The sequence below is a fragment of the Pseudophryne corroboree genome, chromosome 4 (assembly GCF_028390025.1).
Source record: "Pseudophryne corroboree isolate aPseCor3 chromosome 4, aPseCor3.hap2, whole genome shotgun sequence".
Classification (NCBI taxonomy): domain Eukaryota; kingdom Metazoa; phylum Chordata; class Amphibia; order Anura; family Myobatrachidae; genus Pseudophryne; species Pseudophryne corroboree.
Window position 1 is genome coordinate 131952997 of NC_086447.1, and position 26016 is coordinate 131979012.

The 26016-nt window shown below is 47.4% G+C and overlaps 1 protein-coding gene across 3 annotated transcripts in view; it reads right to left on the reverse strand.

Annotated features, from left to right (window-relative positions):
- ASAP2 (ArfGAP with SH3 domain, ankyrin repeat and PH domain 2) overlaps positions 1–26016 on the reverse strand; it is a 318205-nt gene that overhangs the window by 17353 nt on the left and 274836 nt on the right. For 2 of the 3 annotated variants that reach the window (XM_063915445.1, XM_063915447.1), the window contains 9 exons: positions 25841–25935; positions 22584–22773; positions 19234–19319; positions 10635–10750; positions 7752–7819; positions 7461–7571; positions 6149–6386; positions 3095–3262; positions 1867–2029 (listed from right to left, as the gene is read on the reverse strand). In XM_063915445.1, the coding sequence (XP_063771515.1) occupies positions 1867–2029; positions 3095–3262; positions 6149–6386; positions 7461–7571; positions 7752–7819; positions 10635–10750; positions 19234–19319; positions 22584–22773; positions 25841–25935 (1235 nt within the window). The remainder of the gene's footprint in view (positions 1–1866; positions 2030–3094; positions 3263–6148; positions 6387–7460; positions 7572–7751; positions 7820–10634; positions 10751–19233; positions 19320–22583; positions 22774–25840; positions 25936–26016) is intronic. The other variant, XM_063915446.1, reaches the window with a different exon arrangement.

The window sequence follows — 26016 nt, forward strand, 5'->3', positions numbered from 1 at the left end:
AGAGTATTTCAGGAGATGAATGAGCTGATTCTGTCCACACTAGTGAAGTAAGGTCCCAATCAAACCAAAGCAGGAAGACTGTGATGTCAAACTCATAAACAAAAGAACACACTGTGCAGTGATGAGACTTTATATGGGTGGGTCTGTACTGATCAGGCAGTAATGTCAAATCAACACCAAAGATGGCAGGATGAGTCCAGCCACTCATAGCAAATTGGTGTGATACAGGATACCCGCATTTAGGATGCTGGCAGTCATAAGATTGACACGGTATCCCGATGCTCAGCATCCTGACAGAGTTCGGGTAAGTATGCTTACACTCCCCCCTGCCCCATACCCTCGCTTCCTGCAGCCTAACCCCACCTCCCCGCGGCCTAACCCTCCCTTCCCCGCAGCCTAAGCCTAACCTCCCCCTGCAGCCAAAACCTAGGAGTTCCCAGCATACCTACGTTCAGGATGTTGGCTGTCGGGGTTCCGGCGTCGGCATTCCAAGTTATGTTGGAGTTGTGGTGCCGGCATTCTGGCCTCGTGTCGGGATTCCGGCACTGGGATTTCGAGCCCGACATCCCATAGCAAATATCTCCCCAATGTCCTAGCTGCATAATATCACTGTACGCTCATTTATTCACAGTTTTCTGACAGATATAAAAGATCTCACAGGCAGAGGCGTAACTAGGGTAGGGCGAGTGGGGCATGTGCCCTGGGCGCCTTGGCAGGCCCAGGAGAGGGGGGCGCCACCGGCGGCCAGGGCATCATGCCCCACTCGCCCCCGTCACGCCGAAATGTGAGGGGAGGAGAGCGCAGCGTCTCTCCCTCCCCTCACCGCCGCTGCCAGCAGTGCTGCTGTGTCCGGTCTCCGGCGGCGTTAGCCAATCAGAGCTTGCGGAACGGCTCCTGATTGGCTGCCGGTCCGCGAGCTCTGATTGGCTAGCGAACTGGCGCCACACAGCCGAGAGGCGCTGAGCTGCGCTCTCCTCCCCTCACATATCAGAGGCGAGCCTGAGCCACAAGTGGTGAGTGACCGGGGGGGGGGGGGGGGGGAGCACAGTGGGGCATGTATCTGGCACAGTGGGGCATTGTATCTGGCACTGTGGGGCAATGTAACTGGCACTGTGAGGCAATGTAACTGGCACAGTGGGGCATGTATCTGGCACTGTCGGGCATGTATCTGGCACTTTGGGACAATGTAACTGGCACTGTGGGGCATGTATCTGGCACTGTGGGGCAATGTATCTGGCACTGTGGGGCATGTAACTGATACTGTGGGGCATGTATCCGTCACTGTGGGGCATTGTATCCGTCACTGTGGGGCATTGTATCCGTCACTGTGGGGCATTGTAACTGGCACTGTGGGGCAATGTAACTGGCACTGTGGGGCATGTATCCGGCACTGTGGGGCATTGTATCTGGCGCTATGGGGCCAATTTCAGTGGCCACACCCCTTCTGGAGCGTGGTCACACCCCTTCTGGTGTGTGACCACGCCCATTTCCCCCCCGTGCACATGCTTCTTTTGGAGGGTTTTTTTTTTTGGGGGGGGGGGCATTTTCCATCTTGCCCTGGGCTCCGAAAACCCTAGTTACGCCTCTGCTCACGGGTCACAATTGGAACATAATATTGTTCAGTGTGATCAGGGCACTGCCGGGGAGAGCGGTGATAAGACAACTGCCTCTATTGCCAGCTGCTGTTCCCAGCACTGCTGGGAAATGTAACAGTAATCAGAACTAGTGCGCCTCAATGTCCACACTCAGGAGCCTATTTCCCAGCTACTCTCACTGACCTTCCTGCATGATCTCCCTTTCCCCATGCAGATGGAAGAACGACATTACACACACCAGCTGGAGAAAAGTGACCACTCTTATACTCACCATTGGGCCACCTTTTTCTGCATCACCCTGCTGGGAGGCTGCGGTGGGACTGGAGGGGGCGCTGGTTTGTTCTGCGGTACCAGAGGAGGGTGGCTTGGTTTAGACTGCTGGCTCAAAGCCTCCATAACTCTGGCTGTTTTTGCCACAGGAGGTGGAGGGGGGTCTGGAATGAAAACAAAATACCTTATAAAACATGTAACGCAAACAACTACAGAACAGTATCCATGGGATATGAAGACAAGGCAGATGTCCCCAGGACCATGCAGGTGACCTTTGACTAACATATGTTCTAGTGTGTGAAGAATGAGGAGAGCGTAGGAGTTACACGTATATTAGGGGAAAGGACTGTAATGAGACACATGCTGACATAGCAGGATCCCAGGAACATCACATTCTCACTAATGGAGGATACTTGTTTTTACATATGTAAATTTAGTAGTGTGACAAGTACGTTATGGTAATACATGCAGTGAGAGTACAGGCTGGACAATACACAGCGTGTGCACATGCTGTAGCCATTTTGGAATGGAGAGGGGGGGGTGTCGCCTCTGTTTTGTGGGAGTTCCATGACCAGGGTCTCTGTCTTCTGACGGAGATGTCCTGGCTTCAGCGATGGAGCTGCAGCGGCCGGTCTGCGTAACATCAGGGTTACTAAGCCAGCTGATGGTGTTGCAGGTGATCCGATGCTTGTCCTTCAACGCAGGAGAGGATCACACATGCGTGCAGAAGGCACCTCCTGCTTCATTACCATATGTAAACGTTGCTGCTGCTTCCAAGGAAGTAGCAGTGAAGCTTATTACAACCACATCTGAATCACCTCCCATGTGCAGAATCCAATGAAATGTATAAGCAGTGGAAGGGGGAGGGAACTACCATTGAGTCCCCATCAGTAGCCATCCCTATCACAAGAGGCCAGGTGGCTACAAGAGGAGACAAGTTTCTAGACGCAGTGGCCCGTATTTGCAAGCTTATGGCTCTAGTGCAGTCCAGCCCGTACCAGTTCCTTTTTCATGTGTAAGAGAAGAAACATTTTTACACAGTATCTGTCACTATTCAAACCCTGTTGAAAAGCTGCATGCCCACAACAAGGCCTCTAGCAAAACAAGGGATGGAGCGAGGAGTGAGGGTCATGGAAAATGAGATAACAATACACAACATTATGATGCACTGGTTGATGATCTAAAAATATGGCATGGAGCGGGTGAGTAGATGACAGGAGGTCACGTACTTGTGGCTGTAGATGTAACACGCATTGGTGGCACAGGGGGATGAATAGCTGGTGGGTCAGATGAGGACCTCTGTCTGCTGCCACTCTCATGTCCCAGTGGATGGGATTTCCACGCTGGGGTATTTGAAGGGGTGATGTGTATACTATTGCCAAATATGGTCGACTGAACTAGAGAGGACAAAAATTAAGAGGATGGAGGAAATATTTATTTATATCACACACAAACACAATTAATATCTGGAGTGCTTTACATCAAAATTAAGTTTTCATACTTTAGAACTTATTGTTTTAAAGAAAACTAATAGTAACTTCGGATTGGTCCTACAACTTGCGGGCCAAGTGATATTTTATTGTCTTTGCCCACCATTTTTATGCAAGTACATGAATCTGTGGGATAATGGACATATAGTGCTCACGAATATACTACAGGTGAAAAATAATGGAAATACCAACATGAAGTCACTTATGCTACCACTTTAATGAGAAAATGACTTAAGTGACACCTGGTTGTTGGTGTAAGCACTCAGAGCCCTTGCCTTCTTCAGGTTAGAACCACAACTGCACATAACCTTTTGATGAAATCAATATGAATCACACACCTAGGAACCAGCTTTTTTAGTGCACTACCACTTGGCATCAATAGACTCATACAGATATAATGAGATGTGCTGGAACCAGACTATGATATCCTGTTCTGTGGCATTCTCAGACCGGTTTTGCTTAAGTTGGCTGCTTGTGCTGTACAAGGTCGTCTTGATAGCATTGTAGGTCCTGGCAAAGAACACACTGGGACCCCTACACACCTATTCAAGGGAACCAATTAAAAAAAAAATTCATAACATGCCCCTCCTGTGGTGCTGCCTCTCCACATACTTCTATACAGTGAAAGGTTGTCTGCACTCTGATTGGTGGATAGTTTAAGCCATCTTCCAATCATCATGCTGACAGCCAGTCTGGCTGCAGGCTGGGAAGCAGTTAGAAAATGCTGCCTCGCCGCTCTAATTGTGTGACCACCACCTGCTCCTCCTTGAAGGAATTGTGGGGCCCTTGGCAGCTGCCCAGTGTGCCTACATGTTAAAATGGCCCAGGTGCTGTAGGTTGAAATTTGCAGTCAATGTAACTGCAGACTGGCCTGTGTTGCCTTGCACTTTGAATGAATGTACAGACAGAGTGGGTACTTCTGCCCACTGTTGCCCTTCACTGATAATTATGTTGTCCCAGAGTTCCATGGTGATGTCACCTTAGCCACTATCGCTCATGAACTATTAGCAACATGGTCACTTAGGCTGTTGCCACAGCGTGCTAACAATCACCACTCTTTCCCAGTCATGGAGGTCTCCACTTGCAGCTATACTAGCCATAATTATAGGCAAAAGGGACATATACGACTGGACCTTGCTGGGATGCTCATTGCCTACTAACACATTAGCCACACATGTGTGGGAATCTTTACCATCTGTTCATTGCCCTGGTGTTTCCATTTCTTATACATGACCAGTAAGTTTGACTACACTGTAATTGTAGGCAGTTATCTCCCTTCACTTGGGCATGTTCTCTACATTAGTGTCCTATTCAATAATACGGGGTGGAGTTTCTATATAACTGCACAAAGTTGAAAATAATGACGTAACAGTAATGAAACAATATTATAATATCTATAAACTTAAACTTCTCCATTATTCGAGTGTGTAACACTAGGGTCTGTTATATGGAAGTGCTGGTACTGCAGTGGTAACTATCGGGGTCATTCCGAGTTGTTCGCTCGTTGCCGTTTTTCGCAATGGAGCGATTAAGGCAAAAATGTGCATGGTACGCAGTGCGCATGCGCTAAGTATTTTAGCACAAAACTTAGTAGATTTACTCACGTCCGAACGAAGAATTTTCATCGTTGAAGTGATCGGAGTGTGATTGACAGGAAGTGTGTGTTTCTGGGCGGAAACTGACCGTTTTCTGGGAGTGTGCGGAAAAACGCAGGCGTGCCACGATAAAACGTGGGAGTGTCTGGAGAAACGGGGGAGTGGCTGGCCGAATGCAGGGCATGTTTGTGACGTCAAACCAGGAACGAAACGGCCTGAGCTGATCGCAGTGTAGGAGTAAGTCTCGAGCTACTCAGAAACTGCTAAGAATTTTCTATTCGCAATTCTGCTAATCTTTCATTCGCAATTCTGCTAAACTAAGATACACTCCCAGAGGGCGGCGGCCTAGCGTGTGCAATGCTGCGAAAATCTGCTAGCGAGCGAACAACTCGGAATGACCCCCTATGGCCTTAACACATTAATATCAAGGGATTATTCGTCCCTATAAATACCACTATTGAATCATCAATTCCTATGACCTCTGTGACGCTCCAGTTTCACTATAAAGCATGAGGAATGCTACCTATGAATGTGATTAGCACTTAGGGAACCCCTCCACCTGGTTCTCAGTAGCCACCAGGAGAAGCTAAAAGCAGCTTACAATGAGTTAATATACATACATCACAACGGTGGGGCACAGCTCATTTACACATGGGGCGCAATCTTACACCCTGAGCTACGGAGAACACGCATCACTATCCCTTCCCACCCCATTGTACTAGAAGGGCATTGTGCCCATTGCAGAATAACTACTGTATCTGGGAACACCTTATCCCATTGGAATTGCTGTGGCTACATCGCCTCTGAAAAAGTGGTAAGAGGCCAGTATTTGCAATGACTATTATGGTGGCGTTAAAGGGTCGCCACATACTATTCCCACTGACTATATACACCTCAGATAGTAACATTTTCATTAGGGCTATACCGTATGCTAAAAGGGTACAAATGAGGATCATTGATCTAGACCGTGCCCACTGACAGTGTAGAAAGGAGGAGAGATCCAACTTTGCAGAGAACATTGAAGTATCTCTTCTGAATTTGGAATGAAACTGCTGACCATTCGGAAAATGATCAACATGAAATCCTGGAGAAGCAGAGACAGCCAGCCTGGCACTTATGCCGCAGGAGAACGGTGCACCGCTTGTGGAATACATTGCAAAACTTGGTTGTAAGCAGAAAGAAAAATAGACTTTGTTACCTTTGCCAATGTTCCTTGGCGGTAAAGGGGGTGCGGGTGATGTGCCAGGTGTATTGCTGTTATTGAGTACTGTTCCGTAGGTTTCATTCTGAATGATACTTGGTAGAAAGCTTCTCTGCTTGTCCTTGGCTATGTTAGCCGCGTCCCTGGCCAAGGCGGCAACACCAGGCTGCATTGCGTTCGCTCCAGGCTGGTAAAAGCTGACGGGCCTGTCTTCCCGGCGATTAGGACTTGGTTGCTGCATGGCAACAGATTATAACACAGAACAAAACAAATTTAACATAAAAAAGGGATCTGGACAGGCTGGGATTCTACCATTAAAAAGCAGAAATATCACATTTTGTTAATCCGTACATTTATCACTGATGCCTATACAACGTTTCTGGTATTGTAAAGGTTTAATAATGTAAGTATGAATTATTCAAATAATGTCACGATTTGTATAAAAAAGATCAATATTATATAAAAGATTACAAATGTAAAATAACAAGCAAGCAGTCACCAGTCCTGGTGTGTATGTGGGCTACTTCAGCAATAAATGTATACGTTTTGTAGAATTGTGGATGACGCACTGTGTGATTTGACAACTCAGGGATAACCTGCCTATGGTTGAAATGTTAAACTGGTAAATCAAAACAAAACTGGTGTCAACATGGTTCAACATGGGTTTTTTTAACCTAAAGAGAACAAACAATACATAGCTGCTCCCATTCATGTTAATTAATAGCTATATGTCAATAATAATAGGCACAGGGCTTAAAATCTAGAACTAGATATGATTCGGGAACTCAGATCAGTGACCAGGAACCAAGTTCCAGTGGAAGTACAATTAAGCAGACGGCACAGCTGCCATTATTGTAACATAGAAACATAGAATTTGTCGTCAGATAAGAACCACTTGGCCCATCTAGTCTGCCCCTTTTTTTACCATATTTTTATCTCAAACCTTATTTGATCCTTATTTCTTTGTAAGGATATCCTTATGCCTATCCCATGCATGTTTAAATTGCTCTACTGTCTTAAGGCCCATATAGACGGGCCGATGCAGGAGAGATGTGTGCTGAGCGAACCGCTCAGCACACATCTCTCCCGCCGATCAGCACATCTAGTCAGATTGCTTAGATCATCGCTCCGTGTGTACCCCCCTTTAGCCTCTACCACCTCTGATGGGAGGCTATTCCACTCATTATATGCAAGTTCTGCCAAGCAGGACAAATTATATATAAAATATCAGTCTATGGATACACCTCATTTTTTGAGTTTACCAACACCTGAAAGTTGACATTTATCGTAATCTGCAAATAATACAAACCTGCTTATCATCCACATCGTCATCACTTTCATCCATGTCCACGTGGTGCAGCCTCCATTCATATTCCACATGGACATGAGAATTAAATCTCCCGGTCAAAGCCTGCATCAGCTGGGGAAAGGATGTAGCAGTCAGTGCAGAGGAAGTACAGGTCTACACTAAACACCAAGGACAACACTTTTCACATGAAATAATTGAAAATATGATTGTGGTTTTTAGATTAGAACAAGCAGAGAACAGGTGTGATGTACAGATATAACAGCATGATGTATAATAAGTAATCGGACATACCAAGTCCTCGCAATGCGTGTGCTTTAACCTTTTCGCTATGTCCAGGGGCGTTTCTCCTGCTTCATTGGCTGCAATCCAAAGCAAGAAAACCATGTACCATATGGTATAAAAGAGACCTTTCTCCCAATATCAGCTCACACATCAGAATAACATAATGAGATGCAATAAAATCACATAAAATGTATAACAAAGATTTCAAATCACTTATAGATGCCAGGTCATACTTTTGGGCATGATACAGTGGTGCTTGAAAATTTGTGAACCCATAAGAATTTTCTATATTTCTGCTGAAATTTGGCCTAAAACTAGCCCAGATTTTCACGCAAGTACTAAAAGTAGATAAAGAGAACCAAATCAAACAAATGAGACAAAAAGAATTAGATGTGCTCATTTTTTTTATTGAGGAAAATGATCCAATATCACATATCTTTGAGTGGCAAAAGTAGGTAAACCTTTGCTGTCAGTATCTAGTAAGACCCCCTTGTGCAGCAATAACTGCATGTAAATGTTTACAGTAATTGATGATTAGTCCTGAACATCAGCCTGGAGGAATTTTACCCCATTCCTCCACACAAAACAGCTTGAACTCTGTTATGTTGGTGGGTTTCCTCCCATGAACTGCTCGTTTCAGGTCCTTCCACAACACTTCAGTTGGATTAAGGCAGAGGTTCTCAAACTCAGTCCTCGGGGGCACACACAGTGCATGTTTTGCAGGTCTCCTCACAGAATCACAAGTGAAATAATTAGCTCCACCTGTGGACCTTTTAAAATGTGTCAGTGAGTAATTAATACACCTGTGCACCTGCTGGGTTACCTGCAAAACATGCACTGTGTGTGCCCCCGAGGACTGAGTTTGAGAACCTCTGGATTAAGGTCAGGACTTTGGCCATTCGAAAAATTTACATTTATTCTTCTTTAACCATTCTTTGGTCAAATGACTTGTGCACATTGGTGGTCATTCCGAGTTGTTCGCTCGCTAGCAGTTTTTAGCAGCCGTGCAAACGCTATGCCGCCTCCCACTGGGAGTGTATTTTAGCTTAGCAGAAGTGCAAACGAAAGAATCACAGAGCGGCGGCATAATTATTTTGTGCAGTTTTAGAGTAGCTCAGTACCTACTCAGAGCTTGCGATGACTGCAGACTGTTCAGTTCCTGTCTTGACGTCACAAACACGCCCTGCGTTCGGCCAGCCACGCCTGCGTTTTTCCTGGCACGCCTGCGCTCTTTCGAACACTCCCTGAAAACAGTCAGTTGACACCCAGAAACGCCCACTTCATGTCAATCACTCTGCGGCCAGCAGTACGAATGAAAAGCTTCGCTAGACCCTGTGTGAAACTACATCGTTCGTTGTAGCATTGCGCTGAATGCGCAGAAGTGCCGTTTTTTAGCCTCACAGCGAACGAATGCAGCTAGCGATCAACTCGGATGACCACCACTGGGTCATTGTCTTGCTGCATGACCCACGTTCTCTTGAGCTCATGGACAGATGCCCTGAGAATTTCCTTTAGAATATTCTGGTATAGTGCAAAATTAATTGTCCCATCAATGATGGCAAGTCGTCCTGTGCCAGATTTCAGTAAAACAGGCACAAGCCATGATACCACCACCACCGTGTTTCACAGATGGTATGAGGTTTCTATGCTGGAATGCAGTGTTGTCCTTTTTCCAAACATAACACTTCTCATTTAAACCAAAAAGCTCTATTTTTAACTTATTTGTCCATAAAACATTGTTCCAATAGCCTTCTGGCTTGTCCAGGTGCTCTTTAGCAAACTGCAGACGGGCAGCAATGTTCTTTTTGGAGAACAGCGGCTTGCTCCTTGCAATCCTGCCATGCACACCATTGTTGTTCAGTGTCCTCCTGAAGGTAGACTCATGAAAATTAACAATAGCTAATGTGAGAAAGGCCCTTAGTTCCTTAGAGGTGTCCTAGGGTTCTTTTGTGAAACTGTTAGACACCTTGCTCCTGGCGTGATCTTTGTTGGTCGACCACTCCTGAAATGGTCTGCAATTTCCTCCATTTGTACACAATATGTCTGACTGTTGACTGGTAGAGTTCAAACGCTTCAGAGATGGTTTTGTAACCTTCTCCAGCCTGATGAGCATCAACAGCTCTTCGTCTGAGGTCCTCAGAAATCTCCTTTGTACGTGGCATGATACACTTCCACAAACATGTGTTGTGAACTTTGGGGGGGGGGGTGATTCAGATCTGATCGTAGATATGTATAATTTAGCACATCTACGATCACTTACTCAGAGATGCGGGGGGACGCCCAGCACAGGGCTAGTTCTCCCCGCATGTCAGGCCCTGCCCCCTCCCCCGCATGGGTGTCAAAGCATTGCATAGCGGCAATGCTTTTGCACCCACCAAGTATCCCCCTGCCTGCGCAGCATAGCATCTCGCCGCGTCCCAATGGTCCGGACATGCCTGCGTTGTCCAGGCCGCACCCCACCAGCGACATTCTAACGCCATTGGTATGCCGCTCCCACCCTGGAACTGCCTATGCCTGTCAATCAGGCAGAGGCAATCGCAGCCCTGAGATGCTTGTAGCATCTCACTGGACCTCCTAGGGTGCACTCCCCAAAGGGCTTCAGACTGTGATCGCTGCCGCTACCCTGGATACCCTTACATTTTTAATTTTCATGTATGTTTATCTAATGTAAATATTAAGGTTGAATGTATAAAATATTCTCTTTACAGGACTTCACCTAGGTTTTACAGTGGTGCCAGTAAGCAATCTGCTTGCAAAGGTCAATACTCCGTTATCATTTTGCACAGTAGGTACCGTTACCCTTATATTCACTTCTCTATACGAAGCACAATTTAGCAGACTGTTTATTACGTTACTGTCCCTTTAAGGAAGCAGTGACTGGATGGAACTCACCTATGTCTATGGATGCCTTCCCTCTCAGCAGTAGCTTAAGACACTCCGCATTGTCGGTTAAGCAGCAATAATGAAGTGCGGTGCTGCCTTTCACTGTCTGCTTGTCCAAGTTACCACTGCGGATAAAACACATTTCTCAGTTGACAAGCTACTATACGCACCAGAAACACCTAATAAAAGAATCTTCATTACAAAGATAAGCAGCACTATGCCACAGATCACAAAAAGAGCCAAAGAGTAACAGTTAAGATTTGTAGCAAAAAGATACAAAAAAAAATAAGATTTTACTTACCGATAAATCTATTTCTCATAGTCCGTAGTGGATGCTGGGGACTCCGTCAGGACCATGGGGAATAGCGGCTCCGCAGGAGACAGGGCACAAAAGCAAGCTTTTAGGATCACATGGTGTGTACTGGCTCCTCCCCCTATGACCCTCCTCCAAGCCTCAGTTAGGTACTGTGCCCGGACGAGCGTACACAATAAGGAAGGATCTTGAATCCCGGGTAAGACTTATACCAGCCACACCAATCACACCGTACAACTTGTGATTTGAACCCAGTTAACAGTATGATAACAATGAAGTAGCCTCTAAAAAAGATGGCTCACAACAATAATAACCCGATTTTTTTGTAACAATAACTATGTACAAGTAATGCAGACAATCCGCACTTGGGATGGGCGCCCAGCATCCACTACGGACTATGAGAAATAGATTTATCGGTAAGTAAAATCTTATTTTCTCTAACGTCCTAGTGGATGCTGGGGACTCCGTCAGGACCATGGGGATTATACCAAAGCTCCCAAACGGGCGGGAGAGTGCGGATGACTCTGCAGCACCGAATGAGAGAACTCCAGGTCCTCCTCAGCCAGGGTATCAAATTTGTAGAATTTAGCAAACGTGTTTGCCCCTGACCAAGTAGCTGCTCGGCAAAGTTGTAAAGCCGAGACCCCTCGGGCAGCCGCCCAAGATGAGCCCACCTTCCTTGTGGAATGGGCATTTACATATTTTGGCTGTGGCAGGCCTGCCACAGAATGTGCAAGCTGAATTGTACTACAAATCCAACGAGCAATAGTCTGCTTAGAAGCAGGAGCACCCAGCTTTTTGGGTGCCTACAATATAAACAGCAAGTCAGACTTTCTGACTCCAGCCGTCCTGGAATTATATATATATATATATATATATTTTCAGGGCCCTGACAACGTCTAGCAACTTGGAGTCCTCCAAGTCCCTAGTAGCCGCAGGCACCACAATAGGTTGTTTCAGGTGAAACGCTGACACCACCTTAGGAAGAAACTGGGGACGAGTCCGCAGTTCTGCCCTGTCCGAATGGAAAATCAAATATGGGCTTTTGTAAGACAAAGCCGCCAATTTTGACAATCGCCTGGCCGAGGCCAGGGCCAACAGCATGGTCACTTTCCATGTGAGATATTTCAAATCCACAGATTTGAGTGGTTCAAACCAATATGATTTTAGGAATCCCAACACTACGTTGAGATCCCACGGTGCCACTGGAGGCACACAAGGGCTGTATATGCAATACTCCCTTGACAAACGTCTGGACTTCAGGAACTGAAGCCAATTCTTTTTGGAAGAAAATCTATAGGGCCGAAACTTGAACCTTTATGGACCCCAATTTGAGGCTCATAGACACTCCTGTTTGCAGGAAGTGCAGAAATCGACCTAGTTGAAATTTTTTCGTGGGGCCTTCCTGGCCTCACCCACGCAACATATTTTTACCACATGTGGTGATAACGTTGTGCGGTCACCTCCTTCCTGGCTTTGACCAGGGTAGGTATGACCTCTTCCGGAATGCCTTTTCCCTTAGGATCCGGCGTTCAAACCGCCATGCCGTCAAACGCAGTCGCGGTAAGTCTTGGAACAGACAAGGTCCCTGCTGGAGCAGGTCCTTTCTTAAAGGCCGATGCCACGGTTCCTCTTGGAACAGACATGGTACTTGCTGAAAGCAAATCCCTTCTTAGCTCCCGAGGCCATTAGTCCTCTGTGAGCATCTCTTGAAGTTCCGGTTACCAAGTCCCTCTTGGCCAATCCGGAGCCACGAGTATAGTTCTTACTCCTCTATGTCTTTTAATTCTCAATACCTTGGTTATGAGAAGCAGAGGAGGGAACACATACACCGACTGTTACACCCACGGTGTTACCAGGACGTCCACAGCTATCGCCTGAAGGTCTCGTGACCTGGCGCAATACCTGTCCCATTTTTTGTTCGGGCGGGACGCCATCATGTCCACCTTTGGTCTTTCCCAACGGTTCCCAATCATGCGGAAAACTTCCCGATGAAGTTCCCACTCTCCCGGGTGGAGGTCGTGCCTGCTGAGGAAGTCTGCTTCCCAGTCGTCCACTCCCGGAATGAACACTGCTGACAGTGCTAACACATGATTTTCCGCCTAGCGAAAAATCCTTGCAGTTTTGCCACTGCCCTCCTGCTTCTTGTGCCGCCCTTTCTGTTTACGTGGGCGACTGCCGTGATGTTATCCCACTGGATCAATACCGGCTGACCTTGAAGCAGAGGTCTTGCTAAGCTTAGAGCATTATAAATTTGCTCTTAGCTCCAGTATATTTATGTGGAGAGAATTCTCCAGACTTGATCACACTCCTTGTGTGACTGCTCCCCAGCCTCTCAGGCTGGCCTCCGTGGTCACGAGCATCCAATCCTGAATGCCGAATCTGCGGCCCTCTAGAAGATGAGCACTCTGTAATCACCACAGGAGAGACACCCTTGTCCTTGGATATAGGGTTATCCGCTGATGCATCTGAAGATGCGATCCGGACCATTTGTCCAGCAGATCCCACTGAAGAGTTCTTGCGTGAAATCTGCCGAATGGAAGCGCTTCGTAATAAGCCACCATTTTTTACCAGGACTCTTGTGCAATGATGCACTGACACTTTTCCTGGTTTTAGGAGGATCCCGATTAGCTCGGATAACTCCCTGGCTTTCTCCTCTGGGAGAAACACCTTTTCCTGGACTGTGTCCAAAATCATCCCTAGGACCAGCAGACGTGTCGTCGGAACAACTGCGGTTTTGGAATATTTAGAATCCACCCGTGCTGTCGTAGAACTACTTGAGATAGTGCTACTCCGACCTCCAACTGTTCTCTGGACCTTGTTCTTATCAGGAGGTCGTCCATTTTCTTTGAAGACGAATCCTCCTTTCGGTCATTACCTTGGTAAGGACCCCGGGGTGCCTTGGACAATCCAACGGCATCGTCTTGAAACTGATAGTGACAGTTCTGTACCACGAACTTGAGGTACCCTTGGTGAGAAAAGGCAAATTTTGGGACATGGAGGTAAGCATCCCTGATGTCCCGGGACACCATATAGTCCCCTTGTTCTTTGCTATCACTGCTCTGAGTGACTCTATCTGGATTTGAACCCTTGTAAGTGTTCAAATTTTTCAGATTTAGAATAGGTCTCACCTAGCCTTCAGTACCACCATATAGTGTGGAGTAATACCCCTTTCCTTGTTGTCGGAGGGGTAATTTTATTATCACCTGCTGGGAATACAGCTTGTGAATTGTTTTCAATACTGCCTCCCTGTCGGAGGGAGACATTGGTACAGCAGACTACAGGAACCTGCGAGGGGGGAAACCTCTCGACATTCCAATCTGTACCCCTTGGATACTACTTGTAGGATCCAGGGGTCCTGTACGGTCCCAGCGTCATGCTGAGAACTTGGTAGAAGCGGTGGAGGGCTTCTGTTCCTGGGAATGGGCTGCCTGCTGCAGTCTTCTTCCCTTTCCTCTATCCCTGGGCAGATATGACTCTTATAGGGACGAAAGGACTGAGGCTGAAAAGACGGTGTCTTTTTCTGCAGAGATGTGACTTAGGGTAAAAAACGGTGGATTTTCCAGCAGTTGCCCTGGCCACCAGGTCCCATGGACCGACCCCAAATAACTCCTCCCCTTTATACGGCAATACATCTTTGTGCCGTTTGGAATCTGCATCACCTGACCACTGTCGTGTCCATAAACATCTTCTTGCAGATATGGACATCGCATTTACTCTTGATGCCAGAGTGCAAATATCCCTCTGCGCATCTCGCATATATAGAAATGCATCCTTTAACTGCTCTATAGTCAATAAAATACTGTCCCTGTCAAAGGTATCAATATTTTTAGTCAGGGAATCCGACCAAGCCACCTCAGCTCTGCACATCCAGGCTGAGGCGATCGCTGGTCGCAGTATAACACCAGCATGTGTGTGTATACTTTTTAGGATATTTTTCAGCCTCCTATCAGCTGGCTCCTTAAGTACGGCCCTATCCGTAGATGGTACCGCCACTTGTTCTGATAAGCGTGTGAGCGCCTTATCCACCCTGAGGGGTGTTTCCCACCGTGCCTTAACTTCTGGCGGGAAAGGGTATACCGCCAATAATTTTCTATCGGGGAAAACCCACGCATCATCACACACTTCATTTAATTTATCTGATTCAGGAAAAACTACAGGTAGTTTTTTCACCTCACACATAATACCCTTTTTTGTGGTACTTGGAGTATCAGAAATATGTAACACCTCCTTCATTGCCCTTAACGTGTGGCCCTAAAAGAAAATACGTTTGTTTCTTCACCGTCGACACTGAAATCAGTGTCCGTGTCTGGGTCTGTGTCGACCGACTGAGGTAAATGGGCATTTTACAGCCCCTGACGGTGTTTGAGACGCCTGGACAGATACTAATTTGTTCGCCGGCCCTCTCATGTCGTCAACCGGCTTGCAGCGTGTTGACATTGTCACGTAATTTCCATAAATAAGCCATCCATTCCGGTGTCGACTCCCTAGAGAGTGACATCACCATTACAGGCAATTTGCTCCGCCTCCTCACCAATATTTTCCTCATACATGTCGACACACACGTACCGACATACAGCACACACATAGGGAATGCTCTGATAGAGGACAGGACCCACTAGCCCTTTGGGGAGACAGAGGGAGAGTTTGCCAGCACACACCAAAAGCGCTATAAATGTATATAAACAACCCTAGAAGGTGTTGTTTACTATATATGCGCTCTTAATATATAAATATCGCCAATTTATGCCCCCCTTCTCTTTGTTACCCTGTTTCTGTAGTGCAGTGCAGGGGAGAGTCCTGGGAGCCTTCCTCACCAGCGGAGCTGAGCAGGAAAATGGCGCTGAGTGCTGAGGAGAATAAGCTCCGCCCCTTTTCCGGCGGGCTTCTTCTCCCGGTTTTTTAATAAACTGGCCTGGGTTAAAATACATACATATAGCCTTAATGGCTATATGTGATGTATTTATTTTGCCACTAAAGGTAATTATATTGCTGCCCAGGGCGCCCCCAGCAGCGCCCTGCACCCTCCGTGACTGAGTCAGTGAGCCGTGTGACAACAATGGCGCACAGCTGCAGTGCTGTGCGCTACCTTCATGAAGACTGTGGAGTCTTCTGCCGCCTGTTTTCCGGACCTCCGTTCTGCCGTCTCTTCAGCGTCTGTAAGGGGGATCGGCGGCGCGGCTCCGGGACGAACCCCAGGCTGACCTGTGTTCCGACTCCCTCTGGAGCTAAGTGTCCAGTAGCCTAAGACTCCAATCCATCCTGCACGCAGGTGAGTTGGAAATCTCTCCCCAAAGTCCCTCGATGCAGTGATCCTGTTGCCAGCAGGAATCACTGAGTGAAACCTAAAAAAAACTTTTCTAAACAGCTCTTTAGGAGAGCCACCTAGATTGCACCCTCTCGGACGGGCACAAAAACCTAACTGGGGCTTGGAGGAGGGTCATAGGGGGAGGAGCCAGTACACACCATGTGATCCTAAAAGCTTGCTTTTGTGCCCTGTCTCCTGCGGAGCCGCTATTCCCCATGGTCCTGACGGAGTCCCCAGCATCCACTAGGACGTTAGAGAAATAGATCATAATACACAGCCTGCTATACGCAGGTACTAGACCATACAAATTCCCAATGTACGGAGGCTGCTTGTACACAATTAGGCACACGCACTCCTGAGAAGGGGTGGTCTTCAGTTTGCCGGCTGTCGGGGTCCCGGCGCACAGTATACCGGCACCGGAATCCCGACAGCTGGCATACCGACACCGTTTCTCCCCCTTGGAGGGAGAATAGATAGCGTGGCACGCGTCACCGTGCTCGCAGCGTGTCGAGCCCGCAAGGGGCTCATTTGTACTCACCACGCTGTCAGTATGCCGGCGGTCGGGATTCCGGCACCGGTATGCTGTGCGCAGGGACCCCGACAGCCGGCATACCATACTACACCCCTGAGAAGAAGGAAGCAACAACAGAGACAGTCGTCAGCACTGATATAGTGACAGGACACAGATGAGAAGGTAGGTTTGCACTAAGGGCTTGAATCACAGATAGATGCTGTAGATACAACCTCTGCTAGGTCTATGGGGGTAATTCAGAGTTGATCGCAGCAGCAAATTTGTTAGCAGTTGGGCAAAACCATGTGCACTGCAAGTGGGGCAGATGTAACATGTGCAGAGAGTTAGATTTGGGTGGGTTATTTTGTTTCTGTGCAGGGTAAATACTGGCTGCTTTATTTTTGCACTGCAATTTAGATTTCAATTTGAACACAGCCCACCCAAATCTAACTCTCTCTGCACATGTTATATCTGCCCCCCCCCCCTGCAGTGCACATGGTTTTGCCCAACTGCTAACAAATTTGCTGCTGCGATCAACTCTGAATTAGGCCCCATGTACGCAGGTGCTACGCTATAATATACAAAAGCAGCAGGTAGTAGAAAGCTCCCCACTGCCAGCTTTTGTGATCCGCTGCTGCGTCTTCCATCGGATCATCTGCATGAACCATCATGTTACTGAGGATGTCCAGGATGGTCACTGGCTTCAGCGCGCCCAGAGAACGGGGAAGACACTCCCCCATTTTCTGCCAGGCTTCCTGTCGTCGCCCCTAAACGCTAGCAGCATGTCAATCATGCGGCAGTATTTGGGGCACTGCGGGCGACATTGCAGACCCAGATCTCCATGTCCGCACTGCGGCTTCTGCGCATTCACAGATCTTAAGACCTCGGAGATCTACGTAATCATTGGGTTCACAAACATCTCTGAATTCTGCCCTAAGTACATGGTCCAAGCTCATTTAAAGTCATATGATAAAGGCGGAGTAATAGACATGTGTGATTGTATTGGACAGTAATAATTAGTATCGGGTCATTCCATGAAATATAAGACACAGTACATAAAAATTACATTTCACATAACAGCTAACATTTTACTAAATTTATGCTGCTGAAAGATGATAGTATATTGAGTGATCATTGAAAATCAATATATTTATAGCGTATCGATTTTCCCGCGTGAATATGATGAAGAGAGTCACCCAGGTGAGATCAAGGACATCAGAGATGGTGAATACTTATACCCCTTTTCCATCTGTAGCACGGGTCGCAGCCATGTCGCCTGACACGGCTGCGACTCGTGCTACAGCCCCCTTTCCCACAGCGCTCACCAACCCGGCATATTGCCGGGTTGGTGACGCTGCTAGTGACGCGGCAGGGGCGGCGCTGGGAGATCACATGATCTCCCAGCACCGCCCTCCCATACACTGTGAAGGGAGCCGTGTCACCTCGACACGGCTCCCGTTCACACTACACAGCTTACTGGGTTGAACACGTGTTCAACCCGGCTAGCTACCCAGGTAGGATTCCCGGATCTCTTGATCCGGGAATTTGCAGGGGGACCCTTTTCCACTAGGAAAAAACACGGGTAAATGCGCGCCCCCGCGCATTTACCCATGTTTTAAAAGCTAGTGGAAAAGGGGTATTAGTGAGCACGATGGAGCAAGCTGGCGGCAACTGGAAATGGCCATCATCGCCAGATGAAATAGTCTGGGATGCGATTAATATACAGCTTGTCAGGATACCGGCGTTCCAGATACTGATGCCGGAATCCCGACAGGCGGGTAAATGCCGGTGGCCGGAATCCCAACCGCAGCCCCGTATTCCCACTCATGTGGTGGGTCATCGCCACCACCCAAGTGGGAATATAACCTGTGGCGAGCAAAGCTCGCCACCGGGCCTGAAGCGTGGTGAGCGCAGCGACCGACGGGATGCTGCTATCGGTATAGTGACAGCCGGCATCCTGTCAGCCGGTCACCCGTATGTATCCCAAATAGTTTATACATCCTCACGGTTAATCAGGAATATAAACAGGCCTACGCTGATTAATTCATGTGGATCCCACAGGTTCAGTCATTTGTATCAGAGCCCTATGACTGGGGACAGAAATGTAACGTGAGTCACATTAGTATTTAACACGAGTCACAAGTCAAAACTGATTATACTGTAAGTATAATTTGGTTAGCATTCAGTTTTTTGTTTGTGTGTCATTTATATGTTTAGGGTCTTGTAAGTGTATACTATAACAATCATATTGTAAAAATGGGTTGGCGCTGGGAGACCGGCGCTCGGGATCCCGGAGGTCAGCAATAATAATTAGGAGAGCAGGTTTAAATAAATATATAAGTCCCCTCAGTTCCTATGTCCATTCTGTTGTAACAAGACTCACATGAATAAACAATAACATGTAACTACTAAGTGTACACTTATTCTAAAAATGAACATGACATGTAAAGTGATGGAATGACCCTATTACACAAACCTGTTTTGTACCAGGAAATCGACTATGTGCAGTGAGGTGCGGTCCACTGATCTGACGGCTAGATGTAGCGCAGTCTCGCCTTGTTCCTGCAAAGAGAAAATCCAGAGGGCAGATTATAAAATGTGTAATGCTGAGTACAGTATATCAGCATCATAGACAAGCTGATAAACGTAGTATAGGTGGTAATTCAGACCTGATCGTAGATGTGCGAAAAAACACACATCTATGATCAAATTCTTTCTTGCTTTCGAGTAGCCCTCTGCCTCGCAGCCTAGCTGCGAAGAGATATGGCTACCCGTTCCAGCAATGGTCCAGACATGCCTCCATTGTCCTGACCAGGGCCGGTGCTAGGGTATTCAGCGCCCCCCTGCAAACTATAAATTTGCGCCCTCCCATACTTTAGAAAAGGTCAGCGCACATAATAGCCCCTGTAGCAATGACGCTTATACACATAATGCTCTCTGTAGTAGTGCCGCTTATACACGCAATGAACCCTGTAGTAGTGACGCTTATACGCCATCTGTAGTAGTCACAACCTGTAGTAGTGATGCTTACACACGTAACGCCCCCTGTACCAGTGACGCTTACACATAACGCCTCCTGTAGTAGTGCCGCTTATACACAACACCACCTGTAGTATTCACAACCTGTAGTAGTGATGCTTATAAACGTAACGTCCCCTGTATCAGTGACGCTTACACGCAATGTCCCCTGTACCAGTGACACTTACACGTAAAAACCCCTGTAGCAGTGATGCTTACACGTAAAAACCCCTGTAGCAGTGATGCTTACACGTAAAAACCCCTGTAGCAGTGATGCTTACACGTAAAAACCCCTGTACCAGTGACACTTACACGTAAAAACCCCTGTAGCAGTGATGCTTACACGTAAAAACCCCTGTAGCAGTGATGCTTACACACGTAACGCCCCTTGTAGCAGTGATGCTTACACACGTAACGCCCCCTGTAGCAGTGATGCTTACATGTAACGCCCCCTGTAGCAGTAACTCTTACATGTAACGCCCCCTGTAGCAGTAACTCTTACATGTAACGCCCCCTGTAGCAGTGACTCTTACATGTAACGCCCCCTGTAGCTGTGACACTTACACGTATTGCCCCCTGTAGCAGTAACTCTTACATGTAACGCCCCCTGTAGCAGTAACTCTTACACGTATTGCCCCCTGTAGCAGTGATGCTTACATGTAACGCCCCCTGTAGCAGTAACTCTTACATGTAACGCCCCCTGTAGCAGTGACTCTTACATGTAACGCCCCTGTAGCTGTGACGCTTACACGTATTGCCCCCTGTAGCAGTGGTGCTTACACGTATTGCCCCCTGTAGCAGTGACGCTTACATGCGTAACGCCCCCAGTACCAGTAACGCTTACATACGTAATGCCCCCTGTATCAGTGATGCTTACATATGTAACGCCCCCTGTAGCAGTGACGCTTACCCACGTAACGCCCCCTGTAACAGTGACACTTGCACGCGTAACGCCCCCTGTACCAGTGACGCTTACATACGTAATGCCCCCTGTATCAGTGATCCTTACACACGTGTAACGCCCCCTGTAGCAGTGACGCTTACCCACGTTACGCCCCCTGTAACAGTGACTTTTACACACGTAACGCCCCCTATACCAGTGACGCTTGTACACACAACGCCCTGTAGCAGTGACGCTAACACACGTAACGCCCCCTATACCAGTGACGCTTGTACACACAACGCCATGTAGCAGTGACGCTTACACACGTAATGCCCCCTGTACCAGTGATGCTTGCACATGTAACGCCCCCTGTAGCAGTGACGCTTATCCACGTTACGCCCCCTGTAACAGTGACTTTTACACACGCAACGCCCCCTGTACCAGTGATGCTTACACGTAACGACCCGTGTACCAGTGACGCTTACACACGTAACGCCCCCTGTACCAGTGACGCTTACACACGTAACGCCCCCTGTACCAGTGACGCTTACACACGTAACGCCCCCTGTACCAGTGACGCTTACACACGTAACTCCTCCTATACCAGTGACGCTTACACACGTAACTCCTCCTATACCAGTGACGCTTACACACATAACGCTCCCTGTACCAAAGACACTCTCACGTAATGCCCCCTGTACCAGTGATGCTTACACACACATTATGCCGCAGTCAGACATACACACACACACACACACACATACTGTACATACATTACACACATACACAGTCACAGATACTGTATACACACACACTTTCACTCACTCACTCTCCTTCCACTTACCTAAAGAAGACTGGCTGTAGCATGTTATCCTCATGTGTGTTACAGGCTGCAGCCCTGGTCCTGTGTAGCTCCGCCCCTTTCCATGTGTGGCCCCGCCCCTTTTAGGTCCGCACACTGTCACAGGGGAGGGGAGAGGAGGCTTCATGCTGCCGGCGCCGCTGCCTGTCATAGAGTGTAACAGGCGCAGCAGCCAGCAGCAGCAGGGGCAGCAGCTCAGCACAGGGAGACCGCCTCTCCAGCCAGGCGCCTCCCTGCACTGCATCCCTTTGCTAAGCGGCCAACACCGGGCCTGGTCCTGACCGCGCCCCTTAAATGGAGCGTCGGCGCCCACAAAACGGGGCGTTGACGCCCTGTTCTCGCCCCCCTCCAGGTCTTAACGTTTAGGACCTTGCACATGTGCATACCGGCGTACGCACATATGTGCAAAAAAACGCTTCATATCGATTTTTGCACATCAGTGACAGGGTCTGAATTAGGCCCATAGTCAGCTATTGCGTGACCTAATCCAATACTCTCATCAGCATTATCTAACCTGTGTGTACACGTTGGTCTCTGCAAGTTTGTACAGAGGCCCTGTAGACGTAGAACGTGTCTCATCAGTGAGGAATGTATACTATCACTTTATAAACACACAATTGGGTCACTTATTTATTCATTTTATCAATAGCAGGATGAGAAATGTTTCCAATAAACAATCCAAGTTCAACAAACAAAAATATTTTTTCTCAAGCCGTTCCAAAGCAGCAAATAATGATTTCATTTGTTTAAGTTAGTTCTAGAAAATGCTTTTTTATTTTAAGTTGGAAGCCGCTGTAATTATATGCACGGCTTAATTTGTTGCTTGATTACAGAAAACCAAAAGGAACAAGCAGCTCGGTGTAGAGAATTCTTCCCTCCAGGTTTTTATTTTACTACTAGTGATGTGGCAGAATATAGCGGTGGAAAATATACAACCATGGCGTCCGTTACAATTGCCTGGCATGCGACCCTCTTTAAAGGGAAAGGGCAACACATGAAGAAAATACAATACTGGCCGCCTATTGAATAGACAATACATGCATTAGCCGCACTGCGCACTCACATGTCCATTGGCTAATGGAATGGTTTCGGTGAGGTCTACGCCATCCGCGTACAGCTGTACCAGTGCAAATATGTCTCTGGTCTTCACGGCGTCACACAGGCTGTGCAGTTTAGATGCATTGTCGGTGTATTTCTTCCTTGCATACCGTCTCTCAATGTACTTTGCAGTAATATAATCTTTCCTGGCGTTCCTGAGATAGTGGGAAGAAAAGCACAGATTGCACCACTGAGTAATATTCACATATATCAAAGGCAGGTTCTCCTGCTGTTGTGTAACTACTGACCACTTGTTACTCCAGAGCTACAGGTTCTCCAATTCCTACTGATTACAATCATATTGCATATAACAATATAGATTACACCAACCCCATTAGTATACCATATAAGGGGCGGGTGATTTGTAATAGCTGGCATGGCATACTGGGACTTTTAGTTCTATACAATAGGAGAACCACAAATCCGAACTTTGATGTATAGAAGAAATCTAGCTGATACTAGTGACTGTGTAGGTGCGTGCCGCACACACTTTCTTAACTCATACAACTTATTGGGGGTGTAGTATGGTATACCGGCGGCCGGGCTCCCGGCGACCAGCATACCGGCGCCGGGAGCCCAACTGCCGGCATACCGACAGCGTGGAGAGCGCAAATGAGCCCCTTGAGGGCTCGCTGCGCTCGCCACGCTGCAGGCACGGTGGTGCTATTTTATTCACCCCCATGAGGGAGAAAAAATGTCGGTATGTCAGCTGTCGGGATTCCGGCGCTGGTATACTGTGCGCCGGGAAACCGACAGTCGGCATACTGAAGACCACCCCTTATTGGACCCACAACAATCAGGCTTTCGCTCCCAACACTCCACAGAGACAGCACTGACTAAAGTATTGAATGATCTGATCACTGTGAAGTCTAAAGGCCATTACTCACTACTTACTCTTCTAGATCTCTCTGCTGCTTTTGACACTTTTGACCTCTGTCTTCTCATACAAACACTGCAATCCCTAGGTCTTAAAGACACAGTCCTCTCTTGGTTCATATCCTACCTATCTAATTGCTCTTTCAGAGTCTGACTCCACCTCTCCTTCGCTACCTCTATCAGTTGGAGTACCGCAGGGCTCAGTGTTAGGTCCTCTGCTTTTCTCAATCTATACCACATCTCTTGGGAAACTAATCAGCTCTTATGGATTTCAGTATCAGCTGTACGCAGATGATACTCAAATCTACCTATCCTCCCCAGATTTGTCTTAAACTGTGTTGGGCCGTGTCACTGAATGCCTCTCTGCCATTTCATCTTGGATGTCATCTCACCACCTCAAACTTAATATTTCTAAAACTGAGTTAATTATATTTCCACTGGCCAATTGCAGTTACCAACCTGATATCTCTATCACTGTTGAGAACTCTACAATCTACCCTACCCCACAAGCTCGCTGCCTAGGTGTCATACTTGACTCTGAACTGTCCTTTGTTCCCCACATTCAAGATCATGTTACATACATCTAAGAAACATATCCAAAATACGATCATACCTTACACAAGACACTGCAAAAACCCTAATCCATGCTCTCATTATCTCCCGCATTGATTATTGCAATAGTCTTCTTACTAGTCTTACTAAGAAGAGACTCTCACCACTACAATCCATTCTGAATGCAGCTGCGAGGCTAATCTTCCTCGCTAGACGTTCATCTTCTGCAGATCCACTCTGTCAGTCCCTCCATTGGTTACCTGTACTCTATTCATTATAAAATACTGTTACTCACACACAAGGCCATTAACCAAACTACACCAACATACATCTCTTCGCTTATCTCAAAATATCTCCCAACCCGGCTCATTCGCTCTTCACAAGAGCTACGTCTCTCATCCACACTCATTACTTGCTCCCATGCACGATTACAGGACTTTCTTCAGGCTGCACCCACTCTGTGGAATGCCCTACCACATACAATAAGACTCTACTCTAGTCTTCAAGCATTCCCTGAAAACTCACCTATTCAGACAAGCTTATGAAATTCCAGAACCGCTCACATTATCTTCATAGCTTTCCTATCCACTTATACAGTATCCCCACAGTACAGTCCACACATATCTCCCCACATAATTTAATTCTTCGTTCTCCCATACTCCTGACCCCATACTCCTGACCCTGGTTCATCACTGCTGTGATGTGATATCATGCAGCCCACCAAGAACCTTTGCAATCTGGTGGACAACTATGCAATAGATAGCACCTTTCCTTGTGTATCAATGCCTATTCCCCATAGATTGTAAGATTGCGAGCAGGGCCCTCCTACCTCTATGACTGTTTGTTTTTACCCAGTTTTGTCTACTAATTGTGTCCAGTTGTAAAGCACAATGGAATTTGCTGCGCTATATAAGAAACTGTAAATAAATAATACACACTACCTGATACTAGTGACTGTATAGGTGCATACACACACTCCATGAGTGATATCACTTAGTGTTTTCCCTACCCTCCCGGGTGGCCAATATAGTGCGCACACACTGGACGATATCGCCAACGATATCGTTTAGTGATATTATGCCGCGGCCGCCCCGAACATTCAGTTTTGGACAATAAGTCCAAATTGACCTACATGTACAGTCAACAGAGGGGGGCGATAACGATCATTCATCATTCACAGTGTACAGACTGGGCGATATTTCAAAAGATATCGCTCAGAAGGGTGAAAATAAGTGATATTGTTTATAATATTGCACAGTGTGCAGAGGCGTCACTTACCTCCTGGACACCCGGTGCGGCAGCAAGGAAAAGGGGGTGGAGCTTCACCTGAAGGGGCGGGGCTTCACGGACCAGTACCCGTTTTTGTCATTTGAAGGTCCTGAAAAGGGGGGTGGCTTTGCGGAGGGGCGGGGCTTTGATGGGCGGGGCTTCATGTCACGACTGACACCCGTTTCTTTTAGTTACTGGTGGGGTTCGGGAGGTGTGGGCTGCTTGCCGGGGAGTGCTGTACCTGCAGCGCTGGCTCCTACACAGTGACAGGAGCCGAGTGCTGCACATAATGTAACAGTGCAGCACTTGGCTCCTGCCACTGAGCAGGAGCCGGCATTTTGGTGTCACCCCTCGGCGGGTGACACGCGGGAGCGGGAGCGGGCCGCCCCCCCCCCCCCCCTTGTGACGCCACTGACAGTGTGTACGCACCCAACTCTTATTTGTGGTTGCTAGTTGGTGTGTGGTGTGTTGTTTTACATAGGCGAATCACCTGATCTGTGAGACAATCCCTACCACATAACTTACATGTCACTGCTGGGGGCAGGTTTCACAATATCGTCTGCAGGTAAGCACACCTCCATAATCTCGTTAAATGCTGTATTTCCAATATTTTTAGCAAGCTACAACAACAAAAAATAAACTTATTATTTATAAAATGTGTTTTGTTGCAAATATAAAACATGTTCCACGTTACTGGTGAA